We start from the raw sequence: 21315 nt of genomic DNA, 5'->3' as shown, positions 1-21315 counted from the left end.
TAGTGGTATATGGTGGTATATGGTGGTATATACTTGCGGTAATATGACGTAAAATGATACGATTGCACAGAAAAAATAAACATCATGTAACTGTTTTTGTAAGATGACTATATTCTAAATTGAGTTGTCAGGTGGTGAGTTTGGAGACTAAATCCTGTGCCAGAATGTACAAAAAAACATGAAATTATTCATGCTTTTGCACGCTTGGAGCTCCACTTTGAAACCTCTGCCGTGTCCTTCATGCTTCCTCTCCAGTCGGTGGGCTGTGCGCCTCAGTGATGCGTCACATGGATAGGTGCGGTTTGCACAGCTCAACTCCCCAAATACTCCTCATTTGTCCGGTTACTGAGCTCGGGAAACAAGCACATCGGGAGCAGCTATGATTTGATGGTGTAACTTTAAAATAAATATATATAGTTTTGGATTTCCCTGTAGGGATGGAGTATGCAGCTCATTCTTAAACAGCCAAGACGTCTCAGTGAGTTGTGGCAACTGTGATGTGGAGCAGCTGCTGCAACAGCCTCGGTCTAACACCGCAGGACAGGCACCAGGTTCCACTCATCCAAATATGCGCGTAATTGGAGTGCACTTGCGAGGCGTCCCTTGCTACCCATGCGGGATAACGGCGTCGTGATGTTCAATACTTCGGGAATTGAGTTCACTTTTACCAAGAAGGAGGACATTTCCGAAGTTATCAATGGCTCTCTGCACCTTCTGTACGACGCCTTCACCACCGTCGGTCCCACGGCCATGTGGAACGAGTCTTGCGGGGAACAGCTGCAGGATTTCGGGCGTCCGGAGAAGATCATCATCGGGGTGATGCTGGCCATCATCACAGCGGTCACCGTTATGGGCAACACGCTGGTGGTGATCGCGGTGTGCGTGGTGAAGAAGCTGAGGCAACCTTCAAACTACCTTCTGGTTTCTCTGGCAGTGGCCGACCTGTCCGTAGCCATCGTGGTGATGCCCTTTGTGATAGTGACAGACCTCACCGGGGGGAAGTGGCTTTTTGGAGAGGTGTTCTGCAACATCTTCATCGCAATGGATGTAATGTGCTGCACTGCCTCCATCATGACCCTGTGTGTGATCAGCGTCGATAGGTAAGTTAGCAAAGTTATAGCAACTAGAGGAAGCCTGTCAATTTGCACTGGTAACAACATTACGCGTGAAGCATGGGCGGTTCTAGGGGGGTAACTCTGTGCTTGGACCCCCCTGTGGCCCCCCTCCAAAAGTGAATTGAATTTTCAAATGAAATTAATTCAACGTTTATTTATAAAGCCCAATATCACAAGAAACAACATTAATGACAGTGTAAAAGATAATACAAATTACAGAAAAGTATAAAAGACATTATAGAACGTGAAATACAACCGTACAGTACAAATACAATAAAAACAATACAATAAAACACCATAAAATAGTCAGGAGTACAAACATAGGGTAATCTGAAACCATAGTATAGCAACTGATACTGTGCTGTAACTTTATGATTACAGCAATGTTCTTTTTTTCAGTAATGTATTTAAATAAATTGAATCTAAGTTAGATTAGTCTAACAAATTATGTTTCTAAAAACGAATACCAACACATATTAAGAAATACAATAAAAACAGACTTTGGCTGCATAAGTAAAGTATTTATTATCCCAAACTGCATTTAGGTCAAAGATAAGGTAAGTAACGAAACAAAAATCGTTACAAAGTCAGAAAACAATAATGGTATTTTTAGTTTTTTTTTTGTGCGCTATGACTTTACTGAAATGTTAAAAATGTTAACACTGTTTTCGAGCCCTTGTCCAGCATTAAATGTGCCCCATTTCTCATCAATAACTGGCCCCAGCATGGCCACCTGCAGAACAATTGGTCTGGAACCACCATGGCACATGTAGTGCACCCTGAGATTAAAGCTGTGTTATAAGCTGCTCTCAGTAGGAGCAGAAACAGTTCAAGTGCCAAACACAGTAATGCATTTGTTTTTGTGCCAGGGAATATATAAATACATCACTCCACATGATCCACTGTGCGGTTAAAACCACAAAAGATTGATATGAACAACATCCACATATAGATGTCTATGTTTTCACAAAGAGGACACAGCTCCATTAACAGAACATGAATACGCAGACTGTGATTCAGGAAAAACTGAAATAGTAAATGACCTCTAGGAGATGCAACACCACTACAAAGCAACAGCAACTGAACACAGGGACACAGCATGACTTCAGATAGATGCTAACTGACCATAACAAAACAAAAAGACACACACAATTAACATAAAGACGATAACTGACAACGATAAGATCCAACATGACCTCAAAGACAACAAAGAGATAGACATAAAAAACAACCAAAAAATGGATGTATTAAAGAATGCAGGTCTGAACAACCACCACATAAAGATGCCTAGATGTTGTTGCTTCCACAAAGAGGACACAGCTCCATTACCAGTGGATACGCAGACTGTGATGAATTTAAATCATGCTTAATTAATTTCCCTAACCGGACGATGAGCTGTGTTTCTTGTAATTACGCTCAATCTCGCCCATGGACCTTACAGCTGCTCTGACTTTGAAACATAATTCACCTTCGTCCTTCGTCCACACACAGCTTCAGTCTCACTTTATTGAACCGTGGGACCCTGTATCTCCGGTTAGATGGTAACAATTAATATTCACTGTTCAGGACATGTGTAGCGGCAACAACTCCCCATGAGTTCTGAGAGGCTAAAACTTGCTCTTCGCTGTGATGCGTTATAAGTTAGCAAAATCAATCAAATGTAGGTCAATTATGCTTGATACACAGCCCCAGCTCTCCAGAGAGTTTAATTTAATGTGTTAGCAGCTCACCCCTCAGCACCACAGGAGCCCCAGATTGATTATCATAGGAGGAAATATGAAGGGTATATTTCAAGGTTGTTATGTATAAGTTATTGGGCTTTTTTCTTATTGACTTAGATTTGTTAGAACATATTTTCAAATTGAATTGACTGAATTTATTGTAAATGGGGCTTATTAACACACGAACACTACTGTGTAATATATGTTTACAGATATATTTAAGAAGTACAATACAAGAAAAGCTCAAGTTTCATTTGTGGGCCGTATTCCATTATACTTTTTCAATTTGCTGAGGGCCGATTCAAAATGTCCCGCGGGCCACATTTGGCCGCCGTGCCGTAGTTTTGACACCCCTACCGTAGTCATTTCGAGTTCTTGGTGTTGTAATAACGACACAAAAATAAACAATATCTAACTCCGGAGCAATTCACCCTCTCCTCTTTGTCATACACACAAAACCGGCATCCAACAAGTCAGCTAAATACCAATAAACCACACTCACGTGACAATTGCCGGAAGTGATAACCAATAAGAATTAAAACGAGGTGCAAACAGAAATGCACTGGAAGAAAAGCTGCTCTAAAAACAAGTGAAACAATTAGGAAAACTTGGTGTTTTCACTTGAAATAAGTACAACAATCTGCCAATAGAACAAGTGAACATTAGCTTGGTAAGATGTCTTGAAATAAGAAGGGATATTTAGATAAATCTGATCTTGTAATTAGCTGGGAATCAGGAAATGTTGTGTTACAATATAAGTCGCACATGCTCGAAAGTCTTCTGTTTTCTAATGTTAGTTAAAAAATATGTGTTTCATCTGAGATACAACTCAAAATAAGATGTTTTGACTTAACAAGATGAGGCATTGTCTAAAAACAAGACCCGATATCTCACTGCAGTGTTACTTCTGAGGTTATTGTGTCTTGTATCAGGTGTAGAGAGATATTCTGACTAGATATTAGACAAAGATACTTGGCAAGATTTTGAGTTTTTGTAGTGTGAAGATAATAATAGAAATAATAAGCAATGGAAAAACAATAATTTTGGCTCCTACAACATGGTTGGGGTCAGAGATGATGTTGTTATGGTCGGCTGATTCATAGAGTCTCTCACAGTCCTACAATCTTTGAGCAGATTTTGAAGTAGTTTGAGTATGAATATGAGTTTTTCCAGCCTGGTGTTTTGCTCATTTCCCCTAAATGATTCATTAAAGTTAATTCATTCAGGAGAGACGGTTTTGAGTGATGCATATTTATTGCACAGATGAACAAATTAATGTAATGGTAGTTTTGGCGATTTAGGCCCCGTTGTGCAGGAAGTATCATTCGGGAGGGTAGAACCGATCCGATGAAACCCCCCTGGGGTCTAGACACTGGTGGTGGTGAATGGATCGTTGGGGTCGGTCTGAAGAGGAGTGGTTTAGCTTGAACCTGGATTCAGAGGGACGGGAGGTGAAGAGGGGTGGAGGAGGGTTGTGTCGAGTCACCTGAAATGACAGCTGTCAGAGGGGGAAAGAGCAGATTAAAAAGGTTTGACAGAGGCTGTTGATTGGTTAGACTGAAGAGTGACGCCCCCTGTCACTTATTGAGAGGAGAGAGAGTAATAACGTATACATGAATGAGAAAGACGGTCTTCCTGGTTGAACTTGCGCTAAGCTTCATTTCCCAATTTCCCAACAGTGTGTTGCATTACATTCCTTATTCAAAACGGAAACACCCATCCCTTCATTCATCAAGATCCACTTCCACTATCTCAAGGCGAGGCAAGTTTATTTAGACAGCATCTTTCAACACAAGGCAATTCAAAGTGCTTTGCAAAAAATAAAAACCGTCAAGGGCCTTAAGAGTCAGTTCAGCAGAATCAGATTATAAAACGGTATTTAACAGCAAACACAATCAAATATATTGTCTTTGCGTTTAAAATATAATAATAAGAATACATTTGATTCATGGAGCGCTTCTCATGGTAATCAAAGACACTTTACATGCTGAAATTCATACAAACAATAAACTTAGGATGAATTCGGTCGTTTGCGTTACTGTTTAGTGTCATATAGACCGTTCGGCCACACGAGGACGACCGAATATGGCACTAAACGACTGAGGAAATGATAACAGGTCCCAAGGTGGATAGAAATGCATACGCCACTCTCTGGGGGGTCAAACGGCTCCGTGTGTGCGCCCTATACGGACATTTTCAGATCACTGATAGTGATTGCGCAATAGCCCCGCCTCTCCCCACCTCTTCTGCTCACCTCCGCTTACCCCGCGCCAGTGCTGAAGTGTTTCGCCACCAACAACAACAACAATGGCGGATCGCAGAGTTGCTATCGTGCTCCGGACGCTATTGACCATGCTACAGTTGTTTGTGCAACATCTACAGCAATGATGATGAGGCAATAGCCCCGCCTCTCCCCACCTCTGCTGCTCACCCCCACGTCAAAGTAAACTGCACCCTGAATTCAGATTATTTATCTTTCTCGATATGGACCTAAACGCGAGTGAAGTCTAATCCGACTCTAATCTCAAACTACTAGTTATAAATATGTTTATTTTTACTGTCGGCCGGGTCACTCATTACTGGATCAGCTGCTGCATGAGACAGACACTGACGCTGTCCGAAGAGAGGGAGGAAAAAGAGAGGCTCCGTGTATTTTATTATTATATTATATAGAGTCGTTATTCATTTGTTTTAAAGTTCAATAAATAACAAAGAAGACCTTTGACCGGCACTTTTATAATTTTGTTGGAAGATTTAAATTTTAATACACGTTGACTGGCGAAAAACTCTGCCCGGTTCCCTCGGCCCCCACCGCGGAGAATAAACAGAAGGGCAACCATGACAACCATGCTTCTTCGCTGCTTTGTGGAGGAAGTTACAGCGCCACCTACAGGCTCGGCATATGTACTGCAGCTTCTCCAGCGGTTGGAGCTAAACGGAGCGGTCTCGTGTGGGCAGACACTATCCGGATAACTATTGCGTGTGGACGGAAGCTTGTTTGCGATTGCGTTTGCGTTAATCCTATGCATTTAGCCGTTTTCGTCCTCGTGTGGCCGCAGCCTTAAAATATATAAAACACAACGATAATGCGAGATTAAAAGCAGTTCTGACAAGGTGAGTTTTGATTTGAGATTTGAATGAAGACAGATTGGTGCAAACAAGCTAATATAGAATAACACGGGTGTAAAATACATGAATAAGAGTTACAGTGCAGTGGCTGGGTTTATAATGCCAGAGCTCATTCTGATATTTCCAGTGCTCCCACTATAATATGAACTCAATTAAGAGTCAATTGATCATTGTTCTGCCTCAGTAGCCATAATGAAGATAGGAGTATTGGTGATCTGATTAATCCTCCATCTTGCCAATCAGGTGTTGTTCCCTCAGTGCATTATTTATATGAATGTTGAAGCACTGGGGAGCACGAGGGAGTTAAGTGTTCCTGAGGAAGATAATGAAATTATGGGAGGACGTGGATCCCGGGTATCATTGTGTGATATAGTGTAATTGAGAATGTGTTTTGAGCTGGTTGGACAAAGGGTTAGGTCACAGAGGTCACAGAGGTCATGCTATTGACAATGGACGGATAGATTTACGTCTGTGGCAACTCCCCAGGGAAGGCTGAAAAACTAAGTCTTATATTAAAGCTTTTCTGTAGACCACTCAGGCCAAATTCACAAACACAAGGGAAAACAATTATGTAGATTATATCCACTCCAAGAAAGGCTAACAAACACAATTTGTCAATCTTATTTTAAAACATTATATATATATATATCTTATACCTAGTTTTTCCTCAGACAACGCAGGCCACATTCACAAACACAAGGGAAAAGAGAATTTAAATTATATACTCATATTAACATTATGTCAACTGTAACACACCTAAAAACGACATGTTGGAGTTTTACAAGAGTGTGTAGAAACCATTTAGCAACCAATAATAGAAGTTTAAACCAGGGGCTAAACGTAATGACTTAATGGTTGAAATGATGAGCTAAAAATGTAATACCAATAGAAAATGATAAGCTAAAAGTATTGGACAAATGTTTAAATTGTTAAAAGCAATGCAACAATATTTGAAGTAAAGTAAAAAAAAACCTAGTAACTTAAGGAATATATGGTTAAAAAAGAAAGCTAGAAGCATACTACTGTCTATGGCTAGAAGTAGGCTATCGTTACATATATATTTGTATACAGTATACATAGCCTATAGCTAAAACAACAGCTTTTAAACAGTTAAGACAGTTAGCCAAAAGAAAAGTCATGAGCTATTGAAAGATAGCTAATGGGAACAGTAATAATAGTTAAAATAGTGAAAGGTATTATATAAGCTAAAACATTAATAATGGTTGAATGGTTTGTTGAGCCAGAAGGCAAAGCTCTCTGTCTACCGGGCCATTTTCGCGGATACAAGATGGGTTTTCTCCGCAGGGTGGCTGGTGTCTCCCTTAGGGATAAGGTGAGAAGTTCAGTCATCCGGGAGGGACTCGGAGTTGAGCCGCTCCTCCTTCGCGTCGAAAGGAGCCAGTTGAGGTGGTTCGGGCACCTAGTTAGGATGCCACCTGGGCGCCTCGGAGGTGTTCCAGGCAAGTCCAGCTGGGAGGAGACCGAGGGGTAGATTTAGGACCAGGTGGAGGGATTATATATCTCTTCGCTGGCCTGCGAGCAGGGCCGGCACTCGGCATAGGCGAATGCTAAGGGTGCATCAACCCATAGGGGGCGCTGAAAATTGGGGAGAAAAAAAAAGAAGTTAGAAATTAAATATATCTTATACTAACATAACTACGCCTATATTGCGTACAGCACCGCCCCCAGCCCAGTAAAAACCAGAGGTTTATGTGAAATTGTTCTTTTTTTGAAATAATGGTTTTAGTGTGCAATTATAGGTTTTAATTTTGTATTTGTGTTAATTTAAAATAAATCAAACTCCCAAAAAACGTACACAGCTTCTGTGTGCTTTTATTAACATCGGAATTTACTATGTAAGCGGCCGCGGGGGGAGAGCTTTAGAGAGCTCTCTCCTGAAAGACTGAGCGACTCTGATAACCTCAGCTCAGTGAGGCAAAGGCACACCTTTATATGATCATTATAGTTATAAAAAACAAGAGAATAGGTGAAAAACAGGTATAAAATACTATGTGACAGTACAAAAAAGTTGTTATTAATAAACAAGAATACAGTTTGAAAGGGGAGTGATTTATAAAGTATCCATAAAGAAAAAGAAAATCTACTTACAGTTCTGTTTCTTCTGGGTGTTGAGAGATGTATCCATAGATCTCCTAATGTTGCTCTCAAAGTGCACCAGATTGATGCTTTTAACTTCAATATTTAAAAAAAAAGTCTTCCCGGGGGTGCATGCCCCCGGACCCCCCTAGAGGAGGTGAGGTCCCCACCCACTTAGATCATGTTCAAATGGATAGGAAACTAAATACAGTTGCACACATATTGTGTCTATATCTTTCTGTTTTGGTGGTCATGCCACAACCGTGCACGCGCAAGTCATAGTGAGTGTAAGTGTCTGCATCTGGCGCCGCCAGCTAAAATCTTGCCTAGGGCCGCAAATTGGTCAGGGCCGGCCCTGCCTGGGAGCCCCTTGGGATCCCCCAGTCAGAGCTGGTTGATGTGGCCAGGGAAAGGAACGTGTGGGGCTCTCTGCTGGAACTGCTCCGAGACCCGACCACGGATAAGCGGGAGAAGATGGATGGATGGTTTGTTAAAAGTTATGTGATAACCAAGAAGTAATTGGCCTATTGTTGAATAGACCAGTAATTGACGAGTTAACATTATCCTCTAATGAAAAGTGTAACCAGTGCTGTTCTATACACTGGTATCGCTGGAGTTTTGACCTGTTTGACAATCACTTCACAATCTGCTACACCCTCCTAGATCTACATTTTAAAATATCTAAAATAATGAATAACATCAATGTGTTAAACCAGCCTCTGTTTACTCCGGTGGAGGAGAGGTTGTGGGAGTGTGGAGTCATGGCCATTGTCTGTGATGACTAAGAGATTTGCTCACATACTCAGACAGGTCAAACGCACCCACCGGTGAGCGAGCGTGACTGAAAAGACAGAGTAGGTGTTTAAATCAAATAAAAAGTGAACACCCACTAAACAAAATGATTCTGCATTAACTTTACTGTCTCATACTGCTTCTAGACCAGGGATGGGCAACTTTGATGGTGGTGGGGGCCACATAATTGATGTACTGGCCACCAGGGGGCCGCAGATTCACTTGGAACACACACACACAACAATTCCATGTGTTGTATGTAATTATTAACAAATATACTAAGTCTGACATCTTCATTGACATTTCACAATCAAAGGGAACATCCCCAAAAAATGGGAACATCCTCTAATAAGCTCACTAAACAAATATCAGTTCACAGAAATGTTAATTCATTTTTACAAGTGGCATGTTTGTATTGAACAGGTTATTAAACAATGGAATAAAACTATTTTAAACTATTGGAAAGCACGGAAAATGTGTGGGTATTGAGATTAACCATTAGATGACATACACATGAAGTCATGAACACTAACCCAGACATTAGTTGTCTAACTTGAACCTAAAACAGTTGTAGCCTGTCTCTGCATTCCCCTTATTCCACAATAAGGGGAATGTCCACACAGACACCTGTCAGCCCGCACTCTGCTGTTCCTCAGCACCACTCCCCCTCCCTCCCGCTGAAATTATGAATGAAAAGTAATAGTAGTAATCGATAACACGGCAGGGTCCGTGACAGTTTGTTTTCATCTGATTTCAAATAAACAAAGTCTTGGTTTTAAGACTATTAAACTTGTTTCGCCAAATTCAGATGATAAAAACAGCTTGTCAGCTTGTAAAGGCATAATTACAAGAGGCAACTTAACGTCACAGCAGGCATAACAACAGCCGGTGACTCTTGTGAGGGTTTCCCCGGGAAACAAACACAATACATACAAATGCGTCACAGATTATTTCGCGGTATTTGAAATCATCTACGCAGCTCGCGACGTAACTAGGAGTCTAGTGGACGGTATCAGTACTACAAGTACTACAAGTACCTTCCGTCCACACGCAACAGGCACCAGAAACGTGTCCGTTCACAGGAGACCGCTCGAAAGCGCTGGAGACGCTGTAGTACATATGCCAGGCCTGTAAGTGGCGCGGTAGTCTGCCACAAAAGCAGCGAAGAAGACTTCCCGCACATGGTTGCCCTTCTGTTTATTCTCCGCTGTGGACGCTCTGGCTCTTTTTCTCCCTCCCCGAGGCAACCGTGTGCTCCTGCTGTAAATCTCACCGGTAGTCCACCAGCAGATGAAAAACACCCACCCCTCCGCCTCTTCCAAGGGACGAGGGGACCGTGCGGCAGAGTTTCAGTTCGATTTTTTTTTTCGCCGGTCAACATGTCCGTTAAAGTTTAAATCTTCCGGACAAAATTAGAAAAGTGCCGGTCAAAGGTCTTCTTTGTTATTTATTGAGCTTTAAAACGAATGAATAACGACTCTATATAATCATATAAGAATAAAACACGGAGCCTCTCTTTTCCTCCCCCTCTTCTGAGAGCCCAGCAGCTGATCTCTGATCTATTGCGTCATCGTTATCAGGACATGATCGTATAGGCGTAAACACGGAGCCGTTTGCCCCCCCAGAGCTTTTCGTTTGCATATCTACCCACCTTGGTTGGGACCCGTTATCGTTTTCTGCGTTTCCGTGTCGGCCTCGTGTGGCCGAACCGTCTATCTGATAGTGAACTGTCGCAGATACGACCGTTATAGTCCTCGTGGGGCAAGGGTATGAGTAGAAGTACTCAGATCTAGTACTTGAGTAAAAGTAGAAGTACTCAGATCTTGTACTTAAGTAAAAGTAGAAGTACTCAGATCTTGTACTTAAGTAAAAGTAGAAGTACTCAGATCTTGTACTTGAGTCAAATTAGAAGTACTCAGATCTTGTACTTGAGTCAAATTAGAAGTACTCAGATCTTGTACTTAAGTAAAAGTAGAAGTACTCAGGTCTTGTACTTGAGTAAAAGTAGAAGTACTCAGATCTTGTACTTGAGTAAAAGTAGAATTACTCAGATCTTGTACTTGAGTAAAAGTAGAATTACTCAGATCTTGTACTTGAGTCAAAGTAGAAGTACTCAGATCTTGTACTTGAGTAAAAGTAGAAGTACTCAGATATTGTACTTGAGTAAAAGTAGAAGTACTCAGATCTTGTACTTGAGTAAAAGTAGAAGTACCAGAGTGTAGGAATACTCTGTTACAGTAAAAGTCCTGCATTCAAAATGTTCCTCAAGTGAAAGTATAAAAGTATTCTCATCAACATATAGTGAAAGACAGTAAAAGTAGTCGTTGTGCAGATTGGTCCATTTCAGAATAATATATATGATATGTTTTATAATGATTGATCATGAAAGTGTTCTCAAAGCTGGTGAAGGTGCAGCTAGTCTGAAGTACTTTGTAGACTGCAGGGTAGCTGGTGGATTTACTCCAGGTGGAACTAAAGTCTGATTTAACACTTGGTTAGATTTCACATCATTCATCCACATCTGAGAAGTCACTAAAGGGATTAAAGTACACCATGTACCTCTGAACTGTAGTGGAGTAGAAGTACAAAGCACCTTAAAATGGAAATACTCAAGTAAGCAAGTACTAACAATTGAACTTAAGTACTGTACTTGAGTAAATGTACTTAGTTACTTCCCACAACTGCTTATAGACTGAGAATTTCAAATAATGTTGACTTTAGTTTTGGAATAGTTTCATCCCCACATAGACTGTTCTGTAATCTCCATGAAAACAGACTCATCTAAATTCAGATTCAGTGCTCGTTTGGGATATGATTCACAACGGGAGTCATAGAGATAACTCATTAGGATGGGAATTGCCAATTAGACACATGGTTAGCTGTAATTAGGGCTATCTCACTGTCATTTAAAGATTCCGAAGGACATGCATTTTACATTTTAAACCGTGCAGTAGGGAGGGGAGGGCTGCAGATGAGGCTCAGGATTGAACAGGTTTCGGGGTTATTTTTCCCCTGAGGCATATGGTGCAGAGGGATATTGATTGTCTCTGTGCTCTTTCAGATTTGCAGAGGGCTTCTTATATGTATACGTCAATATGGACAATGTGGCGCTGGATGAGTGGTCCCTGGTGTGAGGGACCAATGAGTTTATGATCCTGCAGGGACCTGACAGGCTTGGTGGAATACACACTCTCTGACATTCAGTATCCACTTTAACACAAATCTAATCAGCGCCAAATTAAACCTTTTGGGGTCCTGGGGCAAATAGAAAGTGTAGAGCAATATAATCTAAAACATATGAAGATTTATCAGAATCAGGTAAGAGTTCACACAAGTACAAATAAGAATATAAAATAAAGAATGTAAGTAACAGTATATAATCAAATATCAACAACAGGTGAAGTTGTTTGCATAATGAACAGTTTTGAATATCCAAATATAAGTCCAAAGGTTCATATGATGTTGGTGTTAATGTTATGCACTAGTGCCCCAACACATTGTACGTGATAGGCTAAGAAGCGGGACATCTGTAAGAGGTTGACCACTCACAACAGAGCCGGCCAGCTAATCAATCAGAGCAGACTGGGCTCTGGTTTCAGACAGAGGGTGAAAAGAGGTGCTGCAGCACAGGCAGTACGAGAAGAATAAAGAACTTTTTTAACATTATAGCATGGAGACATGTAGAGACACTACATACTGATATACACCTGCACATCAGCAGGAGAGGACTCTTTAAAGTAGAGAGGCACTACATACTGATATACACCTGAACATCAGCAGGAGAGGACTCTTTAAAGTAGAGACACTACATACTGATATACACCTGAACATCAGCAGGAGAGGACTCTTTAAAGTAGAGACGCTACATACTGATATACACCTGAACATCAGCAGGAGAGGACTCTTTAAAGTAGAGACGCTACATACTGATATACACCTGAACATCAGCAGGAGAGGACTCTTTAAAGTAGAGACACTATACTGATATACACCTGAACATCAGCAGGAGAGGACTCTTTAAAGTAGAGACACTACATACTGATATACACCTGAACATCAGCAGGAGAGGACTCTTTAAAGTAGAGACACTATACTGATATATACCTGAACATCAGCAGGAGAGGACTCTTTAAAGTAGAGACACTATACTGATATACACCTGAACATCAGCAGGAGAGGACTCTTTAAAGTAGAGACACTATACTGATATACACCTGAACATCAGCAGGAGAGGACTCTTTAAAGTAGAGACATTACATACTGATATACACCTGAACATCAGCAGGAGAGGACTCTTTAAAGTAGAGACACTAAATACTGATATACACTTGAACATCAGCAGGAGAGGACTCTTTAAAGTAGAGACACTACATACTGATATGCACCTGAACATCAGCAGGAGAGGACTCTTTAAAGTAGAGACACTACATACTGATATACACCTGAACATCAGCAGGAGAGGACTCTTTAAAGTAGAGACACTACATACTGATATACACCTGAACATCAGCAGGAGAGGACTCTTTAAAGTAGAGACACTACATACTAATATACACCTGAACATCAGCAGGAGAGGACTCTTTAAAGTAGAGACACTAAATACTGATATACACCTGAACATCAGCAGGAGAGGACTCTTTAAAGTAGAGACACTACATACTGATATACTCCTGAATATCAGCAGGAGAGGACTCTTTAAAGTAGAGACACTACATACTGATAAACCTGAACATCAGCAGGAGAGGACTCTTTAAAGTAGAGACACTACATACTGATATACACCTGTACATCAGCAGGAGAGGACTCTTTAAAGTAGAGACACTACATACTGATATACACCTGAACATCAGCAGGAGAGGACTCTTTAAAGTAGAGACACTATACTGATATACACCTGAACATCAGCAGGAGAGGACTCTTTAAAGTAGAGACATTACATACTGATATACACCTGAACATCAGCAGGAGAGGACTCTTTAAAGTAGAGACACTACATACTGATATACACCTGAACATCAGCAGGAGAGGACTCTTTAAAGTAGAGACACTACATACTGATAAACCTGAACATCAGCAGGAGAGGACTCTTTAAAGTAGAGACACTGCATACTGATATACACCTGAACATCAGCAGGAGAGGACTCTTTAAAGTAGAGACACTACATACTGATATACACCTGAACATCAGCAGGAGAGGACTCTTTAGAGTAGAGACACTGCATACTGATATACACCTGAACATCAGCAGAAGAGGACTCTTTAAAGTAGAGACACTACATACTGATATACACCTGAACATCAGCAGGAGAGGACTCTTTAAAGTAGAGACACTACATACTGATATACAGCTGAACATCAGCAGGAGAGGACTCTTTAAAGTAGAGACACTATATACTGATATACACCTGAACATCAGCAGGAGAGGACTCTTTAAAGTAGAGACACTACATACTGATATACACCTGAACATCAGCAGGAGAGGACTCTTTAAAGTAGAGACGCTACATACTGATATACACCTGAACATCAGCAGGAGAGGACTCTTTAAAGTAGAGACACGACATACTGATGTACACCTGAACATCAGCAGGAGAGGACTCTTTAAAGTAGAGACACTACATACTGATGTACACCTGAACATCAGCAGGAGAGGACTCTTTAAAGTAGAGACACTACATACTGATGTACACCTGAACATCAGCAGGAGAGGACTCTTTAAAGTAGAGACACTACATGCTGATATACACCTGAACATCAGCAGGAGAGGACTCTTTAAAGTAGAGACACTACATACTGATATACACCTGACCATCAACAGGAGAGGACTCTTTAAAGTACAGACACTACATACTAATATGAACCTGAACATGAGAATGATATGTCCTCTTAAAACACGAATACAGACGATACATCGAATCAATGTGGAAAATAAACTGAGAAATTGGAAAAGTATTAAAGAGACTTTTCTGTATACATTTTTTTTTAATCTTGAATGCCAAATCAAAGTACTTTGTATAACAATCATATTAAATAAATCAATCCCTGCTCATTGATTCGCATCAGTTCCCACCAGTCCCCAATACACCCAGAAATATCAAACAGATAGATATCATGGGGTAAACCATGTGGGATCAAATCTCTGTTGCCTGACACATTTATATCATCTGCATCTGCTTTGCACCCAACCCTATTTAAAAATCCATTATGATCCAAATGGAAGGGGAAATTACTTTTCAACTGTTTGAGTAATGTTTCACTTTAATGAATAAAGTAAACAAACAAAATAATCCGACATTAATTCAAAATCTAAATGTCCGACCTATTCCTCCTTGCAGTATGCCGGATAAATCTGCATTAAAGTCACTTTTAAAACGTACTTTAGTAACCTTTCCCCCCAGAATAACAGCAAGCTATTGATGAATTTGGCGAAAGGTTACCCGTCCTGTGGCTTTGGTCTCGTCAAAAGATCTGTACAATTCTCTTCTGTGGTATTGATTTTGTACTGTGTGTGCAAATGTGGATGTATGGCTGCGAAAGACATGCTTATGGATGACTACCCATGCAACACCTCCAGCCTCTTTAAGTGGAGATTCAAGAGAGTAGATTGAACTTCACACACGACGACATTGACCCGTGCAAAAACACAGCAGAAGAGTCCAGTCTGAGTGGAGGGAAGTGAATATAAGAGACATTATATATGAAAGCAGTTTCAAAAGATAACCCAGCATGCACTTTCAGCAAAGCCTACAAAAAGTTAGCATCCCTTTTGGCTACCGTCAGTTTTTACCTTCACTGAGAGTCATATGTTGCATGTTCAATAATTCAATAGTGAAAGATGAATGATTTATTCACAACAGGGGTAAGAGATGGTAGCCCTTTTTATGTAGACATCTAGCGCCAAAGAAATAGAAGAGCTTAGCAAAAGTTGCCAACCGAATATATCCTGGTTTAACTATTCGTGAACTTGTGGAAACCCGATGGGATGTAGGTCGAGAGAAATATCACATAACAGGAAAGTAAACTTTCACAGTGTACGTGTGATCGCACCCGTAAGCTTCTGCCAGGGATTCGAGGGAGGAAGTCAGCCTGTAGCGGCAGCCTTTAGATGACAGCAGGATTACCCGCAGCCTTCACATGCTTTCTGCCAACTGGTGTGTAAATGATGAGCTGAGTTCACACACGATGACCCATCCTCAACGCCTGACAATATTTTGTTGTGAGGTCGGCGCGTAGGTTTGTCCCAAGAGAGACAGTTAGTGCAGCCGGGAAAAGAGAAGCAGACACAGATGAGTTGACCTGGCTGATGGTTCCTCAGGTAATACGATGTGACGCCTGAGCTCCACTCTCTCAGGCACTTCCCACTTCCCACTTGTCGGCCACTTCGATGAAATGTGGAGGATTGGACCTCGCGGCTCGGCTCGTGGGATTAGATTAAAAGAACTTCATGCTTGTAGAGAAAGGCTGTGGGTGTTTTTTAGATTTACAGTGAAGTCTTGTGATCACAACCAGTTCCCAGAGAGAGCTATATTTTAAGAGAGTTTAGAGCAAGGATGTATAAAGAGAACTGGATACAGCGTTGGAGGCGGAAATCTATTCAATCCTATGAAAGTTGCTCAGTGGTGCATAAAGCCAACATTTCCTTAATCCTCCAGTCCACAGCATATTGGGCGATCTCTACTCACTCAAGTCAATCGAGAGAAAATAACTTCGGCTTTTAGTGCATTGTCCAACTTTTAGACCCTTGTGATTTAAATAAGGGCTTTATAAAGTGTTCGTACTGCATAGTTGATTAAGTTAAACAAATATCGGCTAATTTACAGACGTCTCATTCCCAATGTAAGTCAATGGGAAAGTCTTTTTTGGGCATACATGACATCGCCGATTGACAAGGAAGTTGCAGCAAAAGCGTTTGGCTATTAGGAAAAAGGCCCGGCTCACTTTCAGGGGACATAGTTCCCTCAAGAGACACTTTTATTATCTGTTTCATACAAAACAAACCACTGTCCCATTATAGCGGAAACTATATTTGAATTGACCACATCCAACTTCCTGTAAATAAGCACTTCTTCCAGAGCAAACTGCTGTCGATAAAAAAAATGTCAGAGCACCATTATTTCAAAATGCTGGGAGGAAGGCAATTCGCAAGTCAATCATTGATAAGTGCCGCTGGTACTGTCAACCGCAGCTCAGTTTCTGTCCTGTTTGACTTGTGAGACATGTTTTCTACTGAGCGTGTGGTCAGGTAGCGTGGTGTGTCTGGGAATGAGCTCATTCAAAGGGGAATGGGATGTCTGAAAACAGAAAGTCAAAAAGGAGAGATACAATTATGGCTGGGATTTTTTTTATGTTGCTTGACTTTAAGATTGTTCAATTCTTCTTAAATAGTGTTACTAGAGTCATGGAGTTACAGTCTTTGCAAGTGTATCTAAGTGACTGATCTCAATTCAACATGTAAGCTATCATTCTTGTTTAGCTTGTCGTTGGTTCATTAAACACAGATATATTTAGCTCTGGCTTGTTGTCAAATGGCACGGTCAGTCATGGTATGCTTCAATTACGTCTAACAGAAGAAACCATGTTTATCAGATTTCAACTCGCTTCTTGTTAAATGCAGAAGGAAGTAGTCTAGCACAATGGGTAAAAAGCTTCTTCTGTCTATCTTAGTATGAGATAGAGAAAATTGTTGTTGTTTAGGACAAGGAATCTAAAATCTTTAAAAAAATTAAATCTATTTTTTACTCTGATAATTCAGAGATATCTGATGGGCGGTTCACGAGAGCTCGAGTCAATCACTCACAGTAACTGAACGCTAATTATATTTCACTGAAAATGTAAATTACCCACTTTATTACAGAAGTTGTCAAATGGAACACACAGTTTCATTTCATGACCAAACATTTCTCCTCCTCACCTCCCACGGGACATTTGTCACTCATCCACCGTCATATTTGATCCTATAATTCAAACAATCAATAACATGTAAGTGCCTACCACCCTAGTCTAGAGGGTAAGTTATGTTGAACTGGTGCACAATGTTAACGTTGTGGACACATGCATTTTTCCTTTTCCTTTATTCAACCTTCCCCATCCTTTTGTAATCTCCCGTTGTTCATCGTCAAGGGACTCAAGGAAATTGGTGCTCAGCGAGAGGCAGCAATGCTGAATGTTATCTGTAACAAAACACAGGATGAAGAGGAAGAATAGAACAAGGCTAAGAGTCTGCGGCAAAAATAGCTGCCCTTGGAGGTTGCATTAATACCCCAACACAGTCTCACGGCATTTTGTGTTATAATCACGAAATTAATCTATTGATTCGTGTTCACCAACACGATTTCGCCATTTTTTTCGTGTCACACAGATTTTAAAAGCAATGTAAATAATAACAAATTAGAAGGAAAAAAAAGATGAAATACAGATTTCAGTATTCTGAGGCTCTGAGACATTTCTTTTCCTCGCGGACGGCAAAGAAACTCTGACATTATACAATTTGAAATAAAAGGGATAGGGTTAGGCTTAAGGTAAGATACTGAGTAAGAAAATGTTTTTATGAACCACACAGCTTCTGGTATTCCAAGACCCGACCGGACAAAAAGACGTGGTGCGGGCACGAAACATACCAATAGATATACATTGCATTTAAAATCGTCTGTGTGACACGAAAAAAATGCGAAAATTGTGTTCAATCAATAGATTAAATAAATGTTGTAACTATAACACAAAATGCCACGAGACTGGGTTGAATACCCAGTGGTGCCCTTGAGCTAAATGCTAACATCAGCAGGCTATCATGCTCAAAATGGCTAATTCTGATCAGCATGTGTTATGTTAAACATTTAAAAAACACACATGATTATTTGTCTGCATGACATGTTCAATCAAGTGTGTTGAGACGTTTCACTGACTGAGGGAGGACTGTAAAAATGTGTAGGCCTACAACTGCTAACGTTAGCATGCTAACATGCTCACAATGACAAAGTAGCATGCTGTTGTTTAGCAGGTATAATGTTTTCCATTGGCATGATCTGAGTTTAGCTTGTTTGCATGTTAACAGTAGGCCTACCTAGTTTTTGAGCAATAGTTGTTGAGATGTTTTAAATCTGGACAAGAGTTGTAATCCTTCAAGCTATGTCGCTAGCATGGCTAATTCGTTACACTATAGCCTACATGTGTTTTCTCTCTGTCTCTGCCTTAAAGTAATGTTACATGTGTAATAGTGCATGTGTTACTACTGCTCCTCGTTACTCTGGAAGAGGAAGGCTTAAGCTGGAGAACTAAGAAAAAAAAGGACGGCCTTTTGACCTTACACGGGACTTGGTTCGAATTTAATGATAGAGAAAATATTTGAAACAGCTGCACATTTTTAAAAAGCACAGATATTCATGCCTCACTGACACATGATCTGTTATTTGATTCATCTCGATGGTTTATTTGTTGTCTCTGTAGGGAGCCACTTAAATCAGATTTGCCTACGCAGCTAATCAGTGAGCTCTTGAACCAGATCCAGTTATGCATCATATTTGAGTAGTAGTAGTAGTGGAATCGCTGGATCAGAGACTAAAAGGAAAATATGCCGCCAGAGTGTTTTCCCATCTGAAAATGAGGTTATGAAAGGGGGTTGTTTCGGGCTGTTGTGCTGATGTTTTGAATTATTAACATGTCCCTTCTTTTGGGTAAAAAAAAGCATTTTACCCAAGTTTGATGCGTCTGTTTTACTCGCTTGATCTGGAATTATAATTAGTTGTTGATGTTTTGAGGGAGTTTAATGAACATAGTGGAAAGAAAACTGCAGGAAACCCTTGTAGATAGATACTATATTAATCCCAACATTAAAATACAAATACTTAAAAATTGGAAAAGAGTTAACAATGAAAAATACAATTAAAATGAAAAATAGTATTTAATATATAAACAATATACACAATTCTTGATAATTAAAATGTTCTTTAAAAAGATCAGAAATACTGCAGGAATATAGGCTTATAAAATACTGTATGATAGTACATACAACGATATACTAGCAGGGGATACTTAACTTTTATATGTCAATCCCTGGAGGATATTGTTTTATTTCCAGTCACCCTGCAATCTCAGGGAACAAGACAACAAAAAGGGCAAAGGGATGGGCGATTTCACTTAGGCATAAATCATGCTTTGTGCTTAGCATAACAAAGGTGGTGTCCATTATTCATGAAGATTAAACCAAAGGAACAACACGCATTACCCAAGCAACGAGATAATGGCTTCATGTCAATGAAGCCGAGATGCTCGTACACACATCATGTGGTAGATAGCAGATAATATGCTTGGTAAATAAAGCATATTGACGCAAAAATAACTATGCAACTCCAGCTGGGGCATTCGGTCCATCTGTGCACATGAACTGAATATTTATACTCTCCATTAAATCAAGCATGCTATACACAATAACGGAGAAGTTAACTTTCTTTATATCTGCGACTAGTCGTGTGCATCCCTGTGTGTTCTTGTTTAAAAGATGCATGAATAAAAGTGTCTCTATTTGAGCACTGTACTGTAATGTGGCCAAAAGGCTATGGCTCATAAAAGTAATTCCAATAGACATGCCGCCATTAATAAATTGCCTCGTATTTCTCTCACTGAAACATCACTCTTCATAAATGTCCACTGCTCTGAATCAACCAAGACAGTTCTCAGTTAATCACAAACCCATTATCCAAGAGTAGCGGATGATTAAAACATTCATTGGACGTAGGTCAAAGTGACTTTAAAGGCGAAATAGTCCCCAAGTCACGCTGAGAAGTGGGTGATTTACCCCCCGGCGCTGAATAGTTAATATTCCAGCTGTGATTCAGAGAAATGAGCGATGCCAATCCGTCACTGCCTTTAGCAAAACACTGAATCCCATAGCTGACCACCAACTGGGTCATTGCACTAAAGGCAGCGCTGCGCTCTTTGAAAACCTCAGTACGTATGCCTACTGGGAAAAGCAGAATTCAGTCCGATGCAACATCAAATGTAATCCAGAGGAAAAACTGTTCAGATAGGAAGTTCATATTAAACAGCAGTTGACCAAAACAATCTCTTCAAAAGGTTGTTTTCAAGCTTTCAGTTCAACTTGGCAAACCCAAGCTAATTAAGAAGTTCCCAAACTACTCAAGGCTATAATGACTTGCAGCAACTGAACCTCCACAAAGTCAACTCAGTTGGTAAGAAAGCCTTGAAAGTCTAATAATGGCTATAATGAATTCGGAATTGACCAATCAGAATCGAGTATTCAACTAAGCTGTGTAATAACATAATAATAATAATAGATTTAATTTGTTAGCGCTTTTACAGGTGCTCAAAGACGCTTTACAGATATAGTGAAGATAAAATAAAATAAAGGAACAACAAATAAATATATAGTTAAAGTTAACGTCAAATAATACAAAAACAATCACACATTAAAAGCCAGATTGAAGAGGTGAGTTTTTGTGAGTGCT

General features: G+C 40.3%; 1 protein-coding gene across 1 annotated transcript in view; it reads left to right on the top strand.

Moving 5' to 3' along the window:
- Positions 1-358: 358 nt before the first annotated feature.
- htr7c (5-hydroxytryptamine (serotonin) receptor 7c) overlaps positions 359-21315 on the top strand; it is a 54746-nt gene continuing 33789 nt past the window's right edge. Inside the window, exon 1 of the mRNA XM_034091706.1 lies at positions 359-1100. Within this exon, the coding sequence (XP_033947597.1) occupies positions 613-1100 (488 nt within the window). The 5' untranslated portion in view covers positions 359-612. The remainder of the gene's footprint in view (positions 1101-21315) is intronic.

The sequence above is a fragment of the Pseudochaenichthys georgianus genome, chromosome 9 (genome assembly GCF_902827115.2).
Source record: "Pseudochaenichthys georgianus chromosome 9, fPseGeo1.2, whole genome shotgun sequence".
NCBI lineage: Eukaryota > Metazoa > Chordata > Actinopteri > Perciformes > Channichthyidae > Pseudochaenichthys > Pseudochaenichthys georgianus.
Note: the sequence above shows the minus strand (reverse complement) of the source record. Positions and strands in the feature narration are given on the sequence as shown.